Below are 22,460 nucleotides of genomic sequence, written 5' to 3'. Positions count from 1 at the left end.
TTGTTATCTACAGATACAAGAACTTTGAAAAATATAAATTGGGAAAAATATAAGTTAAAACAAATAAATATATAAGACACTTTAACTTCTGTTCATATTCCTGTTCCAGCACAAAATGTCATGAAATTGTGATAGTGATTACACATAATGACTACTTGATGCTTGGATTTTGCTCGAATGTTCTCTTTTATCATTATTTACACTTTAAACTCTGCTTCAGATTCTATATTGCTGTCAATTTGTATGATGCAGACACTTAATTAGCACTGATTAGGAGCAAGAGTGTGTGTGGGAGAAACTATTCTGCAAAACACAGTCATTTTATTAAGCCTTAAATATTATGATTTAATGGGGTTGATGAGCGAAAAGATGCATTTTCAGCTTGTTAAGGTTAGCTTGATCACACCAATTGGAATACAGTCCATGAAGCTGATGGGTAAAAGGTACCTGTTGTGGTTGAAAGCTTCAAGGGAAGGTGCATCCTCCTGCACTGCTTTTGCCTTAGTCTGGCATAGCACATAGGAGCTGTCACTGAATCGATTTAAGAGGTACCAGTGATATAGAAAACAATAAGAAAAGACTCATTAGAAGTAGATTGTATTAACAAAAAGCTAGACAGTAGGATCTCTCCACTAGCCTTTTCTTGAAGGCTCTTGTATTATCTGCCAGCCTCAGTACATTGCTGAATAAAATCATAATAAAGGGAAGGAGTAAGATTTCTTTAGGGAAAAAGAATCCTTTAAAGGTAGGCTGAGGAGTGTCATGAGCCAAAAGATGAGGAAAATGCAATAATCTGAAACTTAACGATGGATGGTGGAAGTTGACAAGTATGGAAGAACATATTGTTTGTGAAGACTTGTCTTCTGAGCCTGAAATCCTGAGGAATATTCTTGTTCAGTCCTTAAGTTCTCAACAAATGTGATAAAGGCTAGGTGAAAACTGGTAAGAAACAATATAGAAAATTATTAAATTAAATGTTTAAAAATGGTCGTCTGGGCCCAGATAACTCAAACCCTAAGGAGCTGGTGCTAGAAAACTATTTTTAAATAATTTTTAGAACTTCTAAAAGGGCCAGATGTTAGGTGTACTTTATCAAGCATGAGTGAATGTGGATAAGCAGGAGAGTACATGGGACATATTTAAATCATCCTTCATAGTACGTATTGTTTCTCAAAATGGAAGAAAAAGAAGTTTTTCAACCTTACCTAGTGAAATACCTGTTTTATGATGAAGCAGAGTAAACCAGATTTTGAGAAGCAGCTTGCCTAAGGCATAAAAGTTCTGGTGAGGCTGATGAAGGAGCAAAGGCAATGTCCAGGGATGCAGAGTTTCTGCAGAAAAGCCACATGAATTCTCTGTGCTGACCTCTTGACTTTCTCAATTATGATGCTCCCACCAGCAGAGATGTTTTAAGCCTGGATCTGTTGGTCTCTGGTTGGTCTGCGGACCCATATGAAGTGTGCAGAAGACAAAAAACTGGATGTGTCAGACCTACTGCTCATGAATTGGATGATCTATCTGCACTGGCAGTTTTCAATACCTAAACCAAGTGCACATAGGTAGGTTTCATAGGAGCAGCTTCTCAGTCCATTGTCAGGACAAGTGTGGTTAATTGCTCTGCACAGCTGAACTGGAAAATTCGAGCAACTCTGTGCACCTTGTATCTCAGTACAGGGAGTAAGATAATCTCATTATTCTCATTCTCTTTGAAAGGCAGTTCTTAGAATGATCCAAAAACGCCGTGCACGTGGTAGAAATTGTAGAAGAAACTCAATCATAAATGAGATTCTTTCAAGTAGTAAAATTAGTTATATAATTACCTGGAGAAATGATGACTGCTGTAACCTTTTGCTTACATTGAATTTCCAAATAAAGATGTAAGTATAAGTCAATGTCAGAACTTTTGTTATTTTAGAGGAGTATGGTGGAGGCTGGAGGTTATAAGCTAGAAGGTCTTTTTTAATGTCAAACTAAGAAGGAACAAAGTTATTAGAGCACATGGGTAAATGCAGTTTGCAAGGCAGGGAAGGAAGTCTGAAAGCCGTGCCTTCTTTTTTAAATTCTCTTTTTTTATTTTTATTAATAAGAATCAAATGTGGACAGGGAGAATGTAGTCAGTATAAAATAATTAGGTCTTTAAAAAGAGTTCACTGAAATGTCATGTGAAGAAGTACAAAATGAAGATGTCACAGGATGAGGACAGTCTTCATGAAGACAAATAGTAGCATAGAAAACAAACAGATGACTTTCATGCTGGACAGAAGTAACTGTCAGGGTACACCATGGTTCCAAGCTTGGTTCTGTGCAGATATGAACTGAAGAAGATCATAAATAATTAAGTGAAAAGTTTTTTGATGAAACACCTTTTAAGATAACCCAATAGCATGTAAGTGCTGTTCTCCATAATAGAGATCATTGGAAAATATAAAGGGAAGTAAAGAGACTGTTGAACATTACAAACAGAGAAAGTAATCCTAGTCAGTTGTGTAACATTGAACTTCAAACCAGCTGTCACTATTAAGAAAGTATTATGAAAGACTCTTTCCTAAGCATCATTTATCAAGCGCTGTTAGATGTTGGATGATGAGTAAATAGACACTTGTACTCGCAATTTGTTCTACTGTAACAAAAAGTGGTATTTAAAAAAAAAAAAAAGAAATTTAAAGAAATTGAAAACCAAAGAATTTCTTCTCCTTTCACTAAGATAATTTTATCATAGAATCATTTGAGCTGGAAGGGATCTTAAAGGTCACCTGCAATGAACAGGGACTCCCCTGCCATGACGAGGGCATCCAACCTGACCTTGAAAATGTGGAGTTTTGGAGGAAGGCAAGGAGAAGTGTCTCATCTTCAAGATGATGCACCAGCACAGGGAGTGAATCTGGCAGTGTCATGCCTATACTTCCACAGCAGAATGGCATCTGCTCTCAACCCAGGGCAGTAGGTTCAGCCCTTCATCTTGGTTTGTGCTGTTGGTCAATGCAGGCAGCTGTGCCATGGAGCCTGGACTGTCCAAAGTGGCTGGGGTGAATGGTGGCTGCTTTTTTCATCAGGTGCCAGCATGTCTTCACCATATTAGCTCATTAGGCTGCTAGGCTTGGGATATCCCTTTGACTTATCAAACGTGTGGTATAAAAAAGGTACTGGGGGGGGAGTCAAACAAGAGGAGTTCAAGTACTTGTGCAGGTGTAAAACATTGTCATTCTATTGCCAAAAATGATTTAATAAAATGATTTTGTACAATTATTCTTAAGGCGTGGTCTTTGTAAAGAATTCTGCCAGGGAAGCTGGAAGGGAACAGATTTCTTTAAACTGAACTTAAAACACTATAATAAGAAATACGTATTGTTTTTACTTCAGTTGTGTAAGTTTTAAGGAATATTTCACTTAGGTTGGTCATTTACTGCAGGCTATTGATGCTCTTTACTATACCTTTGGATACATTTATAAAAAAATCTTCTTTAGATCAACTGCGTTAGAGTATATAATTGGAGAGCAGAGACCACAATGTAACGATACTATCTACTGATAGGTATTTGTATGTTCAGCTATGATGTGTGTTACTTTATCTAGTGATGTAAAACCTATCTCATTTTAATTTTTTAGATAGATTTAATTTCTTCATCTTAAAACTTTTCCTCTCCAGCAAAACCAACTCTGAAGATTGCACCACTCACTAAATAAAATAAATGTAATGCTACACAAGGGAATAGATTGTGTACATTTTGAAATATTTCTAATATTTCAAATATTTTCTTTATTTGCCTTATTTGAATTATATACTAAGCTCTTGACAAAGAGAACACTAAACTGCAGTTGTTCAAATACTGTGCATTTCAGAATTCATATCTTGTTTGTTTTTGTTAAGAAACAAAATTAAATCCCCCAAAATGTTTCCGATCTGCCGTTTTCTTGGGATTTCTTTTTCTTTTTGGCCAAGTGGTAGGTAGACTTAATGCCTAGTTTTGGTACTTACTTTGTTAAAATTGCAGTAATTTGTCATAGCTCTAATCTTCCATAGCAGTAGTTGTGAAAACCAACACATTTTTCTTTCTTTTCATTTAGTGAGATCAAAATGAAAATTGGTACATCATGATTGTCTCAGAAGCTGTGTAGAAAAAATGGGAGTAATAACCAAATGCTAATAAGACTTGTTTTCTTCATTAAGCCTTGTTGTGTTGCACTACTTGAGCTCAGTGCCTACATAATTACTGGTTTTATTTGGGTGCTTACTAAAGCCAAATCACTTCAGGCATGTTTCAGATGTTTGATCATTAAAATAGTCAGTATTATATACAACTTCAGTTTTTGCTGCAAAAGTGAGGCTGTTTACTTACACTTACTGCTTCTGGCTGTTTACACTGACCAAAAGTAATTGTTACATTGTGGGTATTTTTTCTTTTCTCTCACTCACCTTTATTTGAACTCAGCATTGCTTGAAAGCCATCCCTAAAGCAAGATGGGCAGCTGTGCCCCCTTCACTCCATGTTCACCCAGCGCTGAGTGTAGAACCTGGGTGGGAAGGGCTGCTCCAGTTCTGTAGCTGGGATGCTCCTGTGACTCAGCCCAAGTCTGTGTTGTCTGATATGACGGGCAAACTGTCAGAAGGAATACAGTCAAGTTGAGCTCTTGTCCCTACGGGTGGGAAAATCTAGCACAGTTGTGAAGTAGCATTAGTGCAGCAAAATGCTTAAATTGTGCTGCATGTTCTACAGTGGCTTAGCAACCCAGGAAATCCAAATGCCAACTGGCTGTGCTGTTGAAATTGTTTCTAGTCCAGGCAAAGATTTGCTCAAGACAGCCATTTCCAGAGCCAGGGTTTTCGCTCCTTCCAGCTATTCCCAAGAGTATTTACTGTCTTGGCTATGACTTGGAAATTTCTTCCATTTCTGCATTTTCAAGTGACCTGAATTGTTCTGCTTCCACAAAATTGTGGAATAAGGGCTTGTGGATAGGGGAAGAATCACAGAAGAGTGGTGGGAAGCAGTGAACTCGTGCTTCCTAAATGGAAATGCTCTTATACCACAATATTGTATGATCTGTGATGCAAAAGATTCACCACACTAATATTACATTTTGTCCTTGAGTGGGTGATGGAGGTGACTTGGAAACATCGTGTCTGAAAAACTTGGTTTTGTTCAGTATTTCCTAGCCAGGAGTTACGATAGTGCTCAGTACTACTAGTCTGGTTAGTGGTGTCTGGAAGAAGTCTGTTTTTCAGGCAGGGGTTGTTCCACTTGTTCTCATGCTCTGCTTATCTCCTTGCCCTGGTGGGCAAATTTTGCCTTTTCATCCAGTAGGAAAGCTACTGAGCAGAACAGTGTCTATGTTGGAAATGGTGTGCTATCCAAGCTTTGATAATTTTTTTTCTGCATTTTATTTTAATGCCAACATATTTAGTAATGTTTCTGTGTGACTTACAGTAAAACTTAGTACATCATGTGCTGATGCCTCTCTGCATGTATTTCAGATGCCTGTGCATGTTACTACTGTTATGAGCTTACTGAAGGTACCTTGGTGGAAAACTCTGCAGACACAGCCTAACTCCAGACATCTATTCTTACTTTCTTTTGAGAAAACATTGTTTCTACCAATATTCAGTCTTTCCAAGGAGAACATACTTTTCCACCATGTACAGAGTACCGAGGAAAAAGGGGCATCAAGACTTTTTCCTCAGCTTTCCCTCTCTACTTTGTGTCCTCTGACAGCTGAAAAATACTTTTGCTGAACAAACCTTTATGCTCATATATATGAGCATATATAAAGAGCATATGTATGCTCTTTATAATAGTACAGCAGTGGGATAGATCTTTAAGTAGTACATATTCCATTCTGCTTTGAACGTACAGAACATTTTAGTAGCATTAGCTTTCTGGTATGGTAATGGCGATGCTTCTAATTTGTAGATGTTTCTGTGCCTGTGGCTGTTGAATTTGAGCAAATCCTCACTTGGTGCAGCCTAGGACCTTTCTGCTCTGCTGTCATTGCTGCACTTACCGCTGTGTTACACATGGTAATAAATGTTATGTGGAACAACAGGACTGAAAGGCAGGGGTTTACTTTCAGCATATTTTGGTTGTTTATTTTTCCCTATGTAGTTTCCTATTGCTTGAGGTTTGAAGGGCTTGCTGGGTTGTGTGGAAGACTAAGGCCAACCCTTGCAAAAGGCCTCACCCACGTGAAGTGGAAGTCGTGTCCCTAGTACAAGTAAGACACGAGGATATTAGAGGGGGTCACAGAAGGGCCACAAAGATGAGGTTTAGAGCACTGCTGCTATGAAGAACATTTGAGAGAGTTGGAGTTGTTTAGCCTGGACAAGAGAAGACTCTGGGGAGACTTCCTTGTGGCCTTTCAAAATATAGGGCAGGTTGTTCAAGGCTTTGAGAATCCTGATCTAGTGAAAGGTGTCCCTGCCTATGGCAGGGGAGTTGGACTTAGATGATCTCTAAGGGCCTTTCCAACTTATTTCATCATTCTATGAAAAATCAGGGAATAAAAAAACATCCTGGAAGAGCATATGTTGTAGCTTACCCCACAAGCAGTTCAGCACCAAACAGGACCTGGCTCATTTCCACTCAAGTGGAATGAAGGAGAGAACTGGAAACAAAATAGAATTCAGGCACCTGTTCTGTCTCTGTCCTTGCAACCCCACTACAGAGGTGGTGGCTCTTCAGACCTGGCACTGCTTTAGGTGTAACCAAAACAGTGTCCCAGTTGTTTTCTGAATCCTCATGAACATCTTTCTAAGTTATTGTCTGAACGTGTGGGCTTTCATCTGGAATGTTTTAAACATGACTGAGAAGTTATTGGGCTGTTAGACTTCTGTAGTTGATTCTTCTGGCCTGAAATAAATCCTTGTATACATCTATTCATTGTCTTCCTCCTCTATTAGTTTCCTTGAGAAATTTTATTTTACTTCCATCTTTGTGCAAAAGAGATCTTTAAGAAACAAACAAAAACCAAACAAACAAACAAAAAAGGAAAACAAAACAACCTTGGGTTTTTCCTGCACAAACGCAGTGAGAAGACTGCTGGTCTTTGCCTGCTGCTGTTTGGTTCTAAAGCTGTCATGTTAGGATGTGAGGCACATGACCGGAAGGCGCTAGAAGAAAGCATTAGGTCACTTGCAGTGTTTTCTAGACAAGGCTCAGACTGAAATGCACTAGATCTCAGCCAGTGGTCCTTGTAAGTAGTTACTCTGTTTACAGAAAATGTGATAAATTCATAAACCAAAATAAAAGCGATATGAATGTTGTATTTTTCAGAACTCTATAATGTTACATTCCTACTGCTCGTTTACAGATTTTTGAACCAGAAATATAAATCTGAGGGTCTTTTTTCAGTTCTGCATGAATGCTTTTGTTGATCTTGCAGCTTGTCCTCTATGAGAATAGAAAGTGGGGCTGAGTGGACTTCTCAAGAAGAAATAGTGCATATGTTTTCCCCCCAGACTGGCAACTATTTATTTGCCTTTTACTTAGTTTATCTTTGTTCTTTTAAATAAATAAGAGAAAAGAACCTACCTATGTCTTACTGTGGTAGTTTATAGCCCAGAAAAATGCAATTTTTTTTACCTATCACACACAGTTTGAATGAAAGGCTAGGTATTCATTATTGACAATTAAAAGTAAGCATTTAAATCAGAAGTGGGTTATTCCTTTTTAGCCGATTAAAGGTTCTTATGACATGTGTCTATTGCATTTGCTATTAGCATTACCCTGTGTGCTCAGGTCTCTATAATGCAATCTACTAGAACTCACATTTCTCCTCCTTTTCAGAGATGTAACTCGTTTGTGAGTTCCACTTCTTCTTATGGCTTGACCCAATGACCCTTTCTATTAATTGTGGAGAACTACTTTGATTTAATGGGGGTTGCTGTCCTGTTGGACTGATAATATAACACTTTTTTTTTTTCTGTCGATGTTTTTTTGGCAGGAAAAAAAAATAAAATTGCATACTTAATTATCCTCATTAGTGTTTCTGATTTTGAAACTGATTCAAATGAATACTATTTTGGATTAAAAGGTTAGCTCTGGCATGTTTAAGTAGAGTACCAATTAGAAAAAAGCATAGTCAATTTTTTGTTCCTTTTGGGCGTTGTGTAATTTTATACTGTTTAGCTCTATAAATACTGGCTACCATTACACAACATGTTACATAGGAAATAGTTCTGCATTTAGAGATCACATACTGTGGAAAGAATTTTGGCTTCCTAAATGCTACCAATTACATAATCATATACAATGCAGAAGTAGAAAAACTAACTGGCTCATCTGTATGTGCTTAGATTATATCTTTTTAATTTTTTTTCCCATTGCTTCATACTGCTTTAAGAATTGTAACAATCTACATAACTGCTTGAACAACCAAAAGGCAAACATTTAAGATACGCTTAAAAATTTTGTTTTATCCTGATAGACCATTCTCTGGGATGACTACTGAAACCAAGCAAGTGACATTAGTGAATAACTTGATAGTTTTTTAGATAACAGCTCTGAAATGTTGCATTTTGCAAATTAATACTCTTCCATTTCCCTTGGAGCCTTTCTTTAGTAGATATAAATAACTGATAACTGGTATGTCCTGTTCTTCTGCTCTCTGTTCCTGCCTTTATTCCTTCATGTTCTCCCTTTGGGAGGTGGAAGAAAGATGTTCTGGGGAATAGGGGAAGCTTTCCCCCGAAACTGATCCTCACCTCCTTGTTCCCCATGAAGTCCTCCCCATCTTCTAGAGCACCCTTTGTCATTATACCCTGATATCAAATCTGGGAGAAATCCTTAGCAGGGAGTGAACAGATTCATTTTGTCGTCTGGTTTCATCAGGGTCTCTGATAACTATCACAAAGAGAAAGTAAGGAGCATTTGAGTTAGATTCAGAGATTTCAGGTTTCAAAGCACTATTCTGAGGTGCACTGGGTCTCTGCCCTTGACCTGTGCTGATGCAGGTCTGTGGGATTTGCCTCAAGCCTATTGTCATGGTTTTAGGATTTTTGTTATCAGTATTCCACATCATAAGATCATGTAGAGCACTGGAGTTATAGAGTTAACACTCTAGTTCCAAGCATACCTGTCTCGGAAGGAAAGAACTGCATCACCCAGAGGAGCGTTCGCTGTTCTGTTTCTCTTCTGTGTTCAGAGGGAAAGATAAAACTGCAGGATACAAGATGCAAGATGTCCCTTTTCCTTTTCTGCTCATCTCTGTACTGTGTGTGCTCCCTAGCTGTGTCACCTTCAGCATTAGAGAAAGGCCATTATGGTTATTTATTTATTTATTTATTTATTTATTTTTGGACACTCTCTCTCATTTTATTTGATTTATTATCTTCAATTCCAATTATATTATATTATATTGTGTTATCTTGCATTCTAAAAGTAAACTTACTTTCCTCCTCGAATCGTTGCCACTGTTTTGTTTTTGGGCCTATTTCCCCATCTTTTCCCCTTTTCCTAAGGCGTGGCTGCATGGGTCCCCCCGCCCCATTAGTCACAGAACCAGGACTAACCAGCCCGTAAACTGTTGACAGCTATCAAGGTGACCTGTTGAGAACTACTAGTTCACCTAGGTACAGCTCTCATTTGGACAAGTTAGTGTTCTTTAATTGAAAAATTGATGGAGAAGATTATTGTTACTGCTTGTTCACAGTTTAGGAGGCATTGCTAAGAAATACTGAAGAAACTTGTTTCATTGGAGGAATGGGTGCTTCAGCGTTTGTTACTGGAAGATGTATTTTTTGGGAGGGAAATCTTTTCTTCCAACTGTTAGCATGAACACCTGTTGTCTGAGCACAAAAGTTCTGTTTTGTAGGTGATAATAACTTCACGAATTTTTTTTTCCCAGTTTTTCTTAGTAGCTTATGTGAATGTAGTACTGATCAAGGAGGTCACAGTGGGTAAATATATTTTTTCCTTGACTCCATTGGTGACTTAAAACTGTTGTGTAAGGTGGTATTTAGCTAGTACTTTTGTATCAACTTGTATGAACGTAGTAATTTAACGTAGTCACCTATTTGTTAATTATACTTGTAATGTCACATCAGTTTGTGCTATTTATTTTTTTTTTCCATATTCAAGGTATTTTCATCATTCTCTCATCATTTTTTTTCTTTAGTGTTATCTTCAGTCCTTTTAGTTCTTTTTAGTAACATATACTTTGGAGTCTGATTAGAGCATCTTCATTTAGTGCTGTTTTGCTGTACTGTGGGTGTGATGGCTATGTTGTTTCCACTTGTATTTTAATCCTTGTATGAGTTGTTTTGCCTTTCTTCCTCTCCAAAAAAAAAAAACAAAAAAAAGTTGTGAGGAATGTTAAATTCTTCTTAGTTTACAGAAGCATATGAGGAGTCAGAATCTGAGCCAAAATTGCAAAACGTTCATTTTACTCTTGCTGTAATAAAATTTATAATATTTAGCTATCCTATACTTCAGTCATTAGTTAAAGCCCCTAGAGGGAGACATGATCACAGATGGATTTTGTACTACCTCATTACTCTGATCTTTCCACGATAGCTGAAGTAATTTCTCTAGGTCACTTTGCATAGTCTGTTACTTGATAATTGAGTAGTGATAACAATGTTAGTGTTTGTTGGTGCACAGTCTTTCTCCCTTTAAAATAAACCTCTTTCTGTGTCTCTTTCTATTCAAAAACAGATCGGTAATAGTGATACAGTAAAGCATCTTGAAAAAATTAATCCTAAATAGCAACACAGCTCACTAGCGTGGCACTTTGCAACACATTCGGACTATCTTTGGCTGAGCTTGCACCAAATAATCTTCATATTTGTGATTAATTAGAGATAGGGAGAAATAAATCTTCCTTTGTTTTCAATTGCTATTAATTTAGGACAAGACTTTCCTCTTCCATGAACGTCATGAGAATAGTATTTAGTTTATGAATGAGGCAGGGAAAACAATGTAAATATAAGTATCAAATCATTAAGATTACATTAAGTTCCTTCATGGAGATAAAACTGGGGCTTTTAATAGTTATATGTAATATCTATAATATATATATAATATATAGTTTCCATATCCATAACAGAATATGGAAAGAGGGCTGAGTAAGAATTTGAAGAATAAAGAGCTAGCCATAAGAATAACAAATCTGTTATTTGAACTTCATAAAACTAGAAAGAATATGATGAAAAGGAGACGCACAACACCAAGCTGCTGTAATATATTCTGGCATCCAGAATATATATAATTTTCTTACGATACCTCCAATATCTGAGTAAATTTTCACTTTTGAAGTTGTTAAGGTGAAGATTCTTAAATGTGACACAGTCTGGAGGAGGCAGGCACAAAGAAGTGGGGGGGAAGGGAAGAGTATGATCTTCCTTGGACTGGTAGCTTCACAGTTTGCCTTTGCATGTAATCTTTCATCTCTGTTACAGCTGGTCCTGTTCCCTCCAGGACACACAATCCTGCACAGAGCAAGCCCAAGCCTGACCCAGTATGATAGTTTATGTAGCATCTTCTTCATATCTTAGTGACATATCCTTCAACTCACTAAAAAGGAAGATTGTGAAGAAACAGTTTCAGCCTATTTTGTCTTGAGCAACTTATCACAAAACCTTGGCAAGCAGTACCTTTGGAGGCAGAAATATCCGAAGTGCTATGTGCTAGGATCTTATGTAAGGCCTTCAAAAATATGCAGCATATGTATATGTAGGTGTTGCAGTGTCCTGGATGCCTAAGATGCCTATCAGGTAAGAGTAGAGGTGACAAAAAGCCACTGAGTGCAGGCATAGCAAACTCAAAGCCCAGCCTAGATCTTTATACCTATGTCTGTGTAGTCTGGTTATGTCCACTCAAACTAGCTGGCTGTACAGCGCTCAGGCTTACTTTCTTTTCCTGAGTGTGATTGATTTGCAGCCCCTCTGATAACCTTGCCTTGAAATAAACCAGTTTACTTGACAGGAAACTTCTCAACTGCTAAAAGAAATTTTGTATCCTGCTGATGTATTCAGCACTTTTTTAGGCAGAGCATGGCAGTGCTTGAAAATGAAGAGAAATTTCCTTGGCTATTATACTCCGTCAGTTCACCTTATCACTTCATGTAGTTGAGTCTAAGGAATTTTGACCGAACTTGCAAAAAGTGCATCCTTTCTTCCCGTTCTTGTAGGAATAAAATTATGGTATCTGTTTAACCTAAGATTCAAGTTTTTCTTGCCCTGGGTCTATCAGATCAATAAGTTGTTTATGTGCACCTCCAACCGCATGGATAAGGGCAAAGGTCTTCACTTGACGGCCCTGAAATGCTTACAGGTGCAGACTGTTTGTTACCTTGACATTTCCATTGGGACACCCACTTGTTCTGCTGAAAGTCAGAATTGCTGTTTCCATCAGCTGTTACTGGTTTCAGTAATACAAAGTCATAGAATATCCCAAGTTGGAAGAGACCCATAAGGACCATCATTCAGAAGGAATCTCTGACATTCCTTCCCTTGACTACTAATTGATGTAATCTTTTCCAAAGTGCTGAGGTTTCTCTGTCCAGGCCAAGTGTAATCAAATTCCACTGCAATTCATTTCCAGTCTGACTTAGTGGTGCTCTAGAGTCCATTCCTGCAGAGCAGGCTTTAGGGAAAACCTGTGCCTGTTTGCTTGGGCCTTTGCCATTTTAGCCATTGCTCTGGAGACAAAGCACTTTAAAAACCTTGTTTTTAAAAGAGTAGTATTTAGGTAGATAGTAGAACCAGTTTGATATATTTTTCCCTTTCTATTCTTACGGTTCCTTTTGTCATCAGCTGTTTCTGTTTGCTCTTTTATAGCTTTTTCATCAGATTTCCCTGTCAATCTCCATTGCAACTTTTAGTTTGACACTTGCTGCTGTTTACTTTAAAATACAGTGTTTAATTGGATTGCATTTTAACATTAATTAACATACAATTACATACCATCTTTGACTTGTCTTGGTTTCAATTAAGTTTTGATATATCACTTGTAGTTAGCTAAATAACAGAACTTTCTTCCTATGGAACGCTGCTGAGAAATATCCTTAAAGGATTCTGAAATCCCATTTTTGTCATTGAATGTATCTAAGTAGCTTGTTTTTCACTACAAAATGCATCTGTATTGTCAGCACTGTGTGTGTGTATTATAGTGCTGCAATTATTTTCCAGGGATCTTAGTGTGTTTGTGACTGCCATTAAGATGAATGTGTACCAGATGCTTCTTTAAAATGAAGCACTATTGTATAGGCTGATGGATGGAAAGTTTGTCAAAAGTATTCAAAGCTTCTACCAGAGATACAAAACAGCTGGAAATAATCATTGTTATGTGCTAGTAGCATGAGTCTCTAGTTTAGCTGTTTTGCATTTTGATTATAGTTAAATTCCATGGAAGTGTCAGTCGTAGCTCCTGTTATTCTTTATTTTAATGGCATTTGGAATTTCACATATACCTATTTATTCTTAGCCAGAAAATCTATTTTTTTTTAATGTGAATGTCTCTTGAGAAGCAGCATGGCATAAAAATTGGCCAATATGAACTATATTTATTACTTCTATGTAAACGCCTTTTTGGCCAATGGAAAATAAAATGCTCTGTTGATTATTTCCCTTGTATTTGGAAAGAATAGCTTGTACAGCAGATGAGCAATGCCAATTTTATTTTTTTACTTCTCTATTATGTTACCAACAATACTGTTCTCTGCCTCAGAGTACATCTATAATTAGCAGTGTATTAAGTAAAAGTGGCACCATCTTGTTCAGCTGTGCTTCCTCCTGTGCTTAGTCCTATTATGCCTTTTTTTTTTTTTTTGCTTTCCAGAAACCCAAGTTTCTACTAGAGTTGAGCCAACTAGGAAGAACTTAATTATTCTGAGTTAGCACCTGTCTCATCTGTATGCAGGGACTTGTTGGCTCCAGTGCATGAAATTTCTCTTTTCTAACTTTCCAAGTGCCTTTCATACTGTTATGTGATGTCCATTTATTCAGCTGTCTTTGTTATGCCAGATGTCTTTCTCTATTGCCCTAGGAGAGTCTCTCCTACTTCTTTCATTCAAGGGCTTCCCAAAGCCAGCCCAGCCTCTTTTTGGATAGATTCTTCTGACTGTCAGGACCAGATGATCTCTTCCCACCTTTTCTCTCCTTCCCTCTGAATGTCTGGAGAGAGAAGGAGAAAATAGTCCATTTTGTGCTTCAAGCTCACCATAAAACTAAGTGGCAGAGGTAGAGAGTTCACTTCATGACTTCATGTTAAGATAGACAGTTATTTCTGGAGGACAATAGCAGACTAACCCTGAAAACAGTCTCACTGGACTGATCCATTATAAAAATGTTTTCAAAAACTTCTTACCAGACTTGCATGAGTAAATCATGTCAGAATTCAGTGTATTCAAGATATTGTGAAATATGTAAGTTTATCTGTGTATCTCAAGGAAAACTGGTGGTTTTCTGTAGTTAGTTTTATATACAAATGGACAATAGGGTGGTGTTGTTTGTAGTGTAACCCAGTGTTTATTGAAAAACAAAAACTTTGACTTATGCTGGTAGTCTCTCAAACAGAAGAGCATTAGGGAGATATATCAGATGCAGTGTTAGGGAATCTGTCTGGAATCTTCAAGCTATCTGGGTAACAGCTGAATTGAATAAGTTTCAGAAGAATGAGGGCTAATCTTGTGTTCTGACCAATGCTAACTTCCTATTGTGTGACAAAATCTGCTGTTTCTGGTTGGGAGGGGGACTACAGTCACACAGATGGCAGAATCACCATTACCAAAGAAGTGTGTCCTTGCTTCGGAGTCCTTATTAGAGATACCTGACCAATTAGATAATGTGTCTATTAAGTTGCACCTGTATTAGAAATATGGTATGTGTTGTTATTAAGGAATGATGGTGAATTTTCACTGTTTGTGCAATCTTTGTTATTACTTCATACGTCATTTTGCCATGCAAATATGAATTTATAAATGCTAATAGAAATAGCTTGTGCTTCAGGTTTTCAAAATATCTTTTTTCCCCTTTTTTTGTCTTGCAGTTTTCAGTGAAGATCTACACGCCAGTCTATATTTTGTCAATGCATCTCTGCAAGAGGTAGTGTTTGCTAGCACCACAGGGACATTGGTACCCTGTCCAGCAGCAGGGATCCCCCCGGTGACGCTCAGATGGTACCTAGCAACGGGCGAGGAGATCTACGATGTCCCAGGGATCCGCCACGTCCACCCCAATGGCACTCTCCAAATTTTCCCCTTCCCTCCTTCAAGCTTTAATAACTTAATCCATGATAACACTTACTATTGCACAGCTGAAAATCCTTCAGGGAAAATCAGAAGTCAGGATGTTCACATTAAGGCCGGTAAGTACAGCTTTTTTCGTGTCTCAAATGGGCTTGGGGAGGGAGGAAATTTGGGTGTTTTGAAAAGTAGAGCAATTTGTGAATCAAAGGAGTTACAGTGAGGATATCAGAAATCCTTACGATTATTATGTGAAATAGTGTATTCTTTTTCCTTTCTTCCTGATTTGTTTTTGCTTTGGTGGTAAAAAAAAAAATTAGTTTTCCAAAGATCATGATCAGCTGAGCATCCAAACAGGCATAAGGAAACATGAACCAGAAATGAAATTTTTAATCAGACCATGCTTACTCATTACAAAGCTGTGAGAGTTAAGGATGTAGTCTTTGGATTTTGTGTTACATTTGGGGAAAAAAAAAAACAAACTAAAATGCTTGGCTGATCATGCCTCTTCTTAGGTGCTTGTGTTGAGTTGTGCCTTCTTTTGAGGGAGAAGCTTGTGTCCTTTATAATAACTTAGCAAAGGATGTTGATACATAGTCAGTACTTGGTGTTTGAGCTAAAATATGCAAATTAGCATAATGATTTGTATCTGCTTTCTTGTGCTGACTGTATGCAGTCTGGGTGAATAAGTAGGGAACTACAGTGGGATCAAAATTAGGCCCTGTGCTACAATATGTAAACATGATTGCATACTTTTTGAAGGTTTTGTCTACTCACTTCAGTTAATTAAAATATTCAAACAAACAAAAGCTGCTTTGGAAGCTGACCCTTGCCTAATGCAAATCCTTATAGCCTTTGTTGGTGGTGGAGCTCTGAGTCTTTTCTCAGAAGTGCCTTTTCTTTTGAGATATGCCTTCACAGGATTCATGGAGGGATAACTGTGAACAGTTACTAAGTAGACTTGACTTCATCATCTTATGTGGGGATTTATTCTACTCTTTTTAACAATGAACTAACATTCAGATATTTGAAGTTTGTAGGAAATTGGAAGGTAAGACTGAAAAAAAAGAGATTTTAAGAATTTCATTTATCTTATTCAAAGTTTAGAGTGAAATAGTGCTTATTTTCTTTTACAAGAAGTAATTATGATAAGCAAGCTTGCATGTTACATATATGTGGAATTTCTGTAATGACTTATGCTTCCCCTAAAAATACTTCGTTGTTCACAGACCAAGAAAGATTGAAAACCACAGATTCATCAGATTTTTTTTTTTAGCTCTTGGTTTAACTTTGATGGATTTGCTAGCGTTATATCTGGCAGAAATATATCTTAAGAGAACATATTTTTGTCCTTTGCGATTTGCTAATGTCCACATCTGGGATAGCAATTTTTCCCAGTATATAGGAAAATATTTTGGTAGCTTTTTCTTTTTTGCAATGTTAGTTTCCAATATTTATATTTCTTAGATAAATAATTTTGTTAGCTATGATTTAATGCTTATTCAGTTGGAGAAGCATACAATATAGATGATAAGATATGGCTGTATCTGTTGCACAACTTTCAATTTTTTCATGGAACTCCGGAAGTCTTCCTATTCTGCTTGAGAAATGAACTTTCCAAATGAAAGCGGCATGTGCAAAAAGGCTTTACAAAGAAGTATGAGTTCTGCTCCAAAAGTAATGCCTCCTGTTTTATTATGTTGGCCCATTATGTCAGAGGTGGATATTGGTGATATGGGAATAGATGTTGAAACTTCCAGCCAATATTTCATTATGTTTTGTTGCTATGTGATAAATGGCAGCAGAGGGCAGTCTGACAAAATGAGATCTGACATGGGAGTGTGTGTGAAGCAAAGGCATGTCACTGTATATCTCCATGCAGAAAAAATGGTACCCATTAGCACTCATTGATGGTTGCTGGACATCAGTGTAGACCAAAGACTGAATGTGAGCACTGTGAGGCAGTGGGTGATGCAGTTCAGCAGTAGTGACAGCAGCAGTACAACACCTTCACCAATACAGATTTTTACGAGCGTGGCATGGAGGCTCTTGTTCATTGCTGAATGAATGCAGAGCTAATGGTGGTAACTAAGTTGACAAATAGTGTTTTGTAGCTGAGAATTTGCTCTATCAAATAGTGATATTGTGCTCTTTGTATCTGTTGTAGCTCCCATGAAAATAAGTAGGAGGCATTACTTTTGGAGCAACATAGGTAGAGTTCCTTGACTCACTTTTTTTAGTCCCCTTTCTTCTCCTTTTTGGCCTCTTACCTTTGATCCATTCATTTGTGATGCTGCCTCATGTGGATAGTGTGCAACTTAGATAACAAACACGTTCCCTTCCTTCTTAAGAGCTAGCTCTAGAGCTCTCATTGGGCTTGATAGTAGATAATAGTTCTACTGAGTCTTACCTTGAGTAATTCTCTGTCACAGGAAGCCACAGGAAGATATAATTTTTGAGGAAATCTATGCATACTAGTAGTTCATTCTCAGTCAGCTTGCAAAAGCCTGAAACTAACTTACTTCCCTAAGATATAAGAGTATAGCATTTATAAGATTTCAAGCTTGCAGATGATTGTATTTGTTTCTTGAATATAACTATTACACATAATGATCTCTCCCCCCCTCAAAAAAGAAAACTACCAACTAAAACAAAGCAGAAAACAAATGACGACAAAACAAAAACCAGAGTTAAATCCAAACTCAATCTTCTTCCAGGACAATCCTGCATGGGAATAGAGGGGTGTGTGTGTGTGTATTAGAAAGAAGGCTGAAATTCTCACATAAACTCATGATTCAGAGAACTGGGATTTTCAAATGATCAGCAAATCTTTCATGGGAGCTGGTCATTTATCCTTCGGAAATAACTGAGGGCATCTCTGAAACCACAATAATGTAAACTTTTCAAAAAGAAATGAAAAAGTCTCTTTCTAGTTTTTGAGCCTCACAAATACTTTTTTTTTTTTGCTTACTGAAATGATCAGCTGGGCAATAAGATTTAAATTATGGCAGATTTTCAAAGTAATAGACCTTTAGCAATGTGCTAGTGTATCGCTGCTAAAATGAAAAATAACTAAAGGGCTGCTTCATCCCAGGGCAGCCACAGTTGTAAAGTCATTATATTAAAGGTGCTTATCTGTTCTGCCCAGAGTGTACTTACAGTGGAGTTAAGAAATTTAATTTCTGATTCAAAATAAGCTATGGACTCTTTTTTTGTTCTTATTGTTCAAATTCAGTGAATGATTGCACTGTAGAAGATGGATTTGATTTGATTTTAAGTGATATTTAGTTAATCATTAAATGCATTTACTTCTGTTTAGTCCTCCTAACTGCTCTGTTGGTACGTCTTGTTTGGGATTGAGACTGGGGTAGAGAACTCCAGTCTTTCTTTTCGCAGTGGTTGCACAGGTCCTGAAAACTTGCTACTGTTTGCAATTGTGAAAAATAGTTACATTCTAGTATGCTGACTTCTTTTTTTCTTTAAAGACGTTGAGTAGGAATGACCTTTAAAAATTCTAGTGCTCCTGGCATATATCCCTTCAGTCTAGAGCGAATGTGGTTAAATGTAATGGGTAGAGCATTGTACGTGATTGTGGACAGGGTATATGGGCAAGAAATATCACTGTAATATGGTAATTTCACATTGCTAATTTGGTTATATTGCTGCACTGGAGTTCTTGCCAATAATTTTTACTTTCAGATCTATGCATGCATTAAACACACATGTCATTTTACCTTGTTTTTCGCTGAAACTGTTCCTCACTTGGCCACTATCTCTAGCTCCATAACTACGTTGGCTGTGGTAATTTCTTTTCTTGCACCTTGGTCTTACAGTACTGTACAGATCTTACATTAATGCTTGTCCTTCATTTCTTACCCACTTAGATGCTATCCATTACAAGTGGTACTGCTTCTTCTCTGCTCTACCTTCTTCTCTGTTAACCACTGCTTTACAGATTTTCACCACTCCTTCATTGTGTTGTTTCAATGTTAGAATTTTCCTTCTTTCCACTTATCTTACCAATGTAGTTTCATGTCTTTTCATTAATGCTAGTTTCACATGAAGAATTTTTCCTGTTCTTTTTTCTTCTCTTTGACTATTAAATTAATTTTCTGTTTGCTAGTCAAATCACATCCTGGATCTTAATGCTTCCATATGTTTTTAAAACAACTCCCAGTCACAGCTACTGTTTTCTTATTGCTGTCTTATTTCTCTCCATGCTGGCAATTGAATGCAGTTCTATCTTACTTGCTATAATTTCTCTGTATTTCTGAAACACTGTTGTTGTTGTTGTTGTTGCTGTTGTTTTTTGTTTGTTTGTTTTTTGCTGTCACCTTCATCGATTTTCTCCTTTGTTTCTCACTTCTTCAAAATCCTAAATGACACTGACCTTCTCTTCTACCCTTTGGATGCCTTTTTTACCTACATTAGTTGCATGTAATTTGTACTCCTGGATAGAGTAGAAAACCATTCATGATGGTAAATATGGCACAAGAGACAAGAGAAGTAACAGAAGGTGTAACACAATTTACCCATAGAGTTTTGCAGTAACTGCATACTTATTTCTCCTTGTTACCAGAATTAGGAGAGGAACACAGAAACATGGAGAAATACAGATTCTGAGTGAATAGAAAGATCTGGGAATCCTTTTGTAATAATTCTCAAAACTATTGGTCTTGCAAAGCTATCATTTAAACACATTTAAAAAATCACAACCTGAGGAATCTTGATGGAGGAACTTTGCGTTAGATGTGTGATTATGACTTGCTAATGGAACCTACTCCTTTCTTTTCAGTTTTACGGGAACCCTATACAGTCCGTGTGGAGGACCAGAAAGCCATGAGAGGCAATGTAGCAGTGTTCAAGTGCATTATCCCCTCCTCTGTGGAGGCATACATCACTGTTGTCTCATGGGAGAAAGACACAGTCTCGCTTGTCTCAGGTAGGCTCTTAGGATTTTCTTTGTCAATTGGCAATGGCAGATGTGGTTGCTGTCTTTTCCCCAAAATACCTGCTGTTTACTTTGAGTCAGTTATAGACTCGTATGTCACCCTTTCAGTAACATATTTCATATTAGTGTTGCTGCATCCTTATGACTGTATGTGACATGAAGGTTTTAGACAGCTTGGCTTTTTCTAACATGCTTGAGGGGATACTAACATGGTTTTTGTTTTATACTAGATATAAAATCAGCTTCCTGGTTGCTGTGACAATGGGCTTGTGTTTTAACTTTGATAGGAAACCCTTACATGCCAAATAAATTTGAGTGTCATAAAGCATGTGTTGAGTTGTAGTTGTTTTTCAGTAATAGTGTTACTCAGGGATTAGAAGAAATTCTGAGTCTAAATTTTGTTTGGTTATCTTTAAATGTGCTGCGTAACTGGTATTCATGCCTTCATGATATTTTTTTCTCAAATACCTTCATTGGTAACTCTAGAGGCTTAAGCACACTGTGAGCAGTTCTGCAAGGCAAAAATATTCAAGTACAACAATAAATTCTAAAAGTTACATGCATCAATTACCAATGTGAGGTAATGCTCAAGAAGTATAGGGATTTCATGCAAAGAATATCCAACATTATAAAGCTTAAACATTTTAAGAAATTCATAGGAGGCTGTATATATGCATAAAAGTATTTTCACTGTGGTACATATCCAAATTATATATTATACTCAGCATTTTTGTTGTTACTCATACAAATGATTTAAATGCAGAAAGTTGAAGTATATTTTTTCAGGGCAATGAAGAATGGAAAAAGTAGTTTAAATTGAATGTTGCTGCAGAGTGTGCTTAAGAATGTGTTTGTGTTTATGATCCAACAATATTTAGAAACCTTTTTGCACTTCTCAGTGCATTAATAATCTTTCCTTTCCTTTCTGACGAATATGACATTGATGAAAATACTTACGTTTCTTTAAGACTCATATTCTAGATTTTGTTTCTCTATGTAGCTTATTGATTCCTTGTATAAGCTTGATTTGTGTTTTTTGTTTTTTTTTTTAAATTTCTTATGGGGGTTATATTCCATATAGTTCTCTAAAGATTTGGTAACTATTTAAGTACCATTTAATTCATGATCACTTGCCCTACACTTGTGGCACACTGTTTAAGTTCGGTAAATCCACTTTGTTGTGCTTCTGTATTTTGGTCAGGCATATATTTTGCCCATCACTGGGCAAAATAAGCATTACCAGAAATAGGTTTGTTATATCTGAATTGTAGGATTCACCAATGGAACAACTCAACCAACACTGAAAGTTCATAGTTAATAGACAAGTAAGCTTTCCATTATTCTATTTGTAATGGTACTGAACTATGATCAAGATTATTTACTACAACAGTGGATGAATGTATTTATTTCCTTTTCTGACAGATGATGCATATACATCTGCATGTGAAAGAAAAGAATGTGTATATGTATGTGGTTAATTACCAAAATATTTTTTCAAGTTTATTCATTCTGTAATAAAATACGCATGTTTTCTTTTTGGGAGTCAGGATAAGAGGGCACAGGTCTTTAGGGAAGAAAGTATGGCATTTCTGCAGACCATCATGACTACTATGTTTAAAATAATTTATTTCTGGTTAATCTATCTTGATTTTTATCGTTTAAACTTTTGGGGGATAAACATGCGTAATGAAATTTAGGTCTATGTACTTACATCTTTTTTTTCTTAATGCCACTTCTGACTTCAGTTGACTAAGCTACAGTCATTAAAAATCTATTAAAACACTTTCAACACTTAAAAACCAGTTTTAGTTATCTCACAATCCCATAATTTGACAGTTATGAATCTAAATGGAGGTAAAATAAAACTCATTAAAACCTGCTCTTAAAAATCTCTCTTTAACATATTGGATCACATTATAGAAAAGATTTAGTTTTAGAGATGAAATCACAAGTTGGATTACAGGTTGATGCTCCCTGATGTCCAAGGGCAAAAGTGAGATGGGAAAATATTTCTCTAGTGTAACCAGAATAGCTGCTAGATTTGTTTGTTCACCACTTAAATGCAGGTTGATAGTGAGCCTGCATGTGTTTCATAAAACCATTGCCTTGAGTTTTACCCATAATAAATTTTGCAGTAATCTGGCCATGAACTCAAATGGTAGATATTGATCAAGCTTGTCTTCTTAGAATGCCAGTGCTGATGAATAGGGTACTAGACCTAACACAGCTATTGAGCTGTTTTCTACTAATGATCAATGTTCTGAGGAAATGCGTATCCCTGCTTATACAGTCATTGTAAGTAGGTTAGGGTTTTTTTGTTGCTGTTGTTTTTTTT

At 36.9% G+C, this 22,460-nt stretch overlaps 1 protein-coding gene across 1 annotated transcript; it reads left to right on the top strand.

Annotated features, from left to right (window-relative positions):
- The first annotated feature begins 369 nt into the window (after nt 1–369).
- Nucleotides 370–21,014, top strand: LOC116217340 (Down syndrome cell adhesion molecule homolog). The gene is made up of 3 exons (XM_031556406.1): nt 370–436; nt 14,979–15,296; nt 19,970–21,014. The coding sequence occupies exons 1-3, from the start codon at nt 370–372 to the stop codon at nt 20,278–20,280; spliced, it is 696 nt and encodes a 231-aa protein (XP_031412266.1). The 3' UTR covers nt 20,281–21,014.
- Nucleotides 21,015–22,460: the final 1,446 nt, after the last annotated feature.

This window comes from Meleagris gallopavo, chromosome 1 (assembly GCF_000146605.3).
Source record: "Meleagris gallopavo isolate NT-WF06-2002-E0010 breed Aviagen turkey brand Nicholas breeding stock chromosome 1, Turkey_5.1, whole genome shotgun sequence".
NCBI classification, from domain to species: Eukaryota; Metazoa; Chordata; class Aves; order Galliformes; family Phasianidae; genus Meleagris; species Meleagris gallopavo.
Note: the sequence above shows the minus strand (reverse complement) of the source record. Positions and strands in the feature narration are given on the sequence as shown.

What these genes read in the sequence shown, in the direction of transcription:
- LOC116217340 (XM_031556406.1), top strand. Translation starts at nt 370, where the DNA reads ATGCATTTTCAGCTTGTTAAGGTTAGCTTGATCACACCAATTGGAATA. An exon ending in ACAGTCCATGAAGCTGATGG is followed by an intron (nt 437 to 14,978) that starts GTAAAAGGTACC and finishes TTTGTCTTGCAG; the next exon opens with TTTTCAGTGAAGATCTACAC. An exon ending in GGATGTTCACATTAAGGCCG is followed by an intron (nt 15,297 to 19,969) that starts GTAAGTACAGCT and finishes CTTTCTTTTCAG; the next exon opens with TTTTACGGGAACCCTATACA.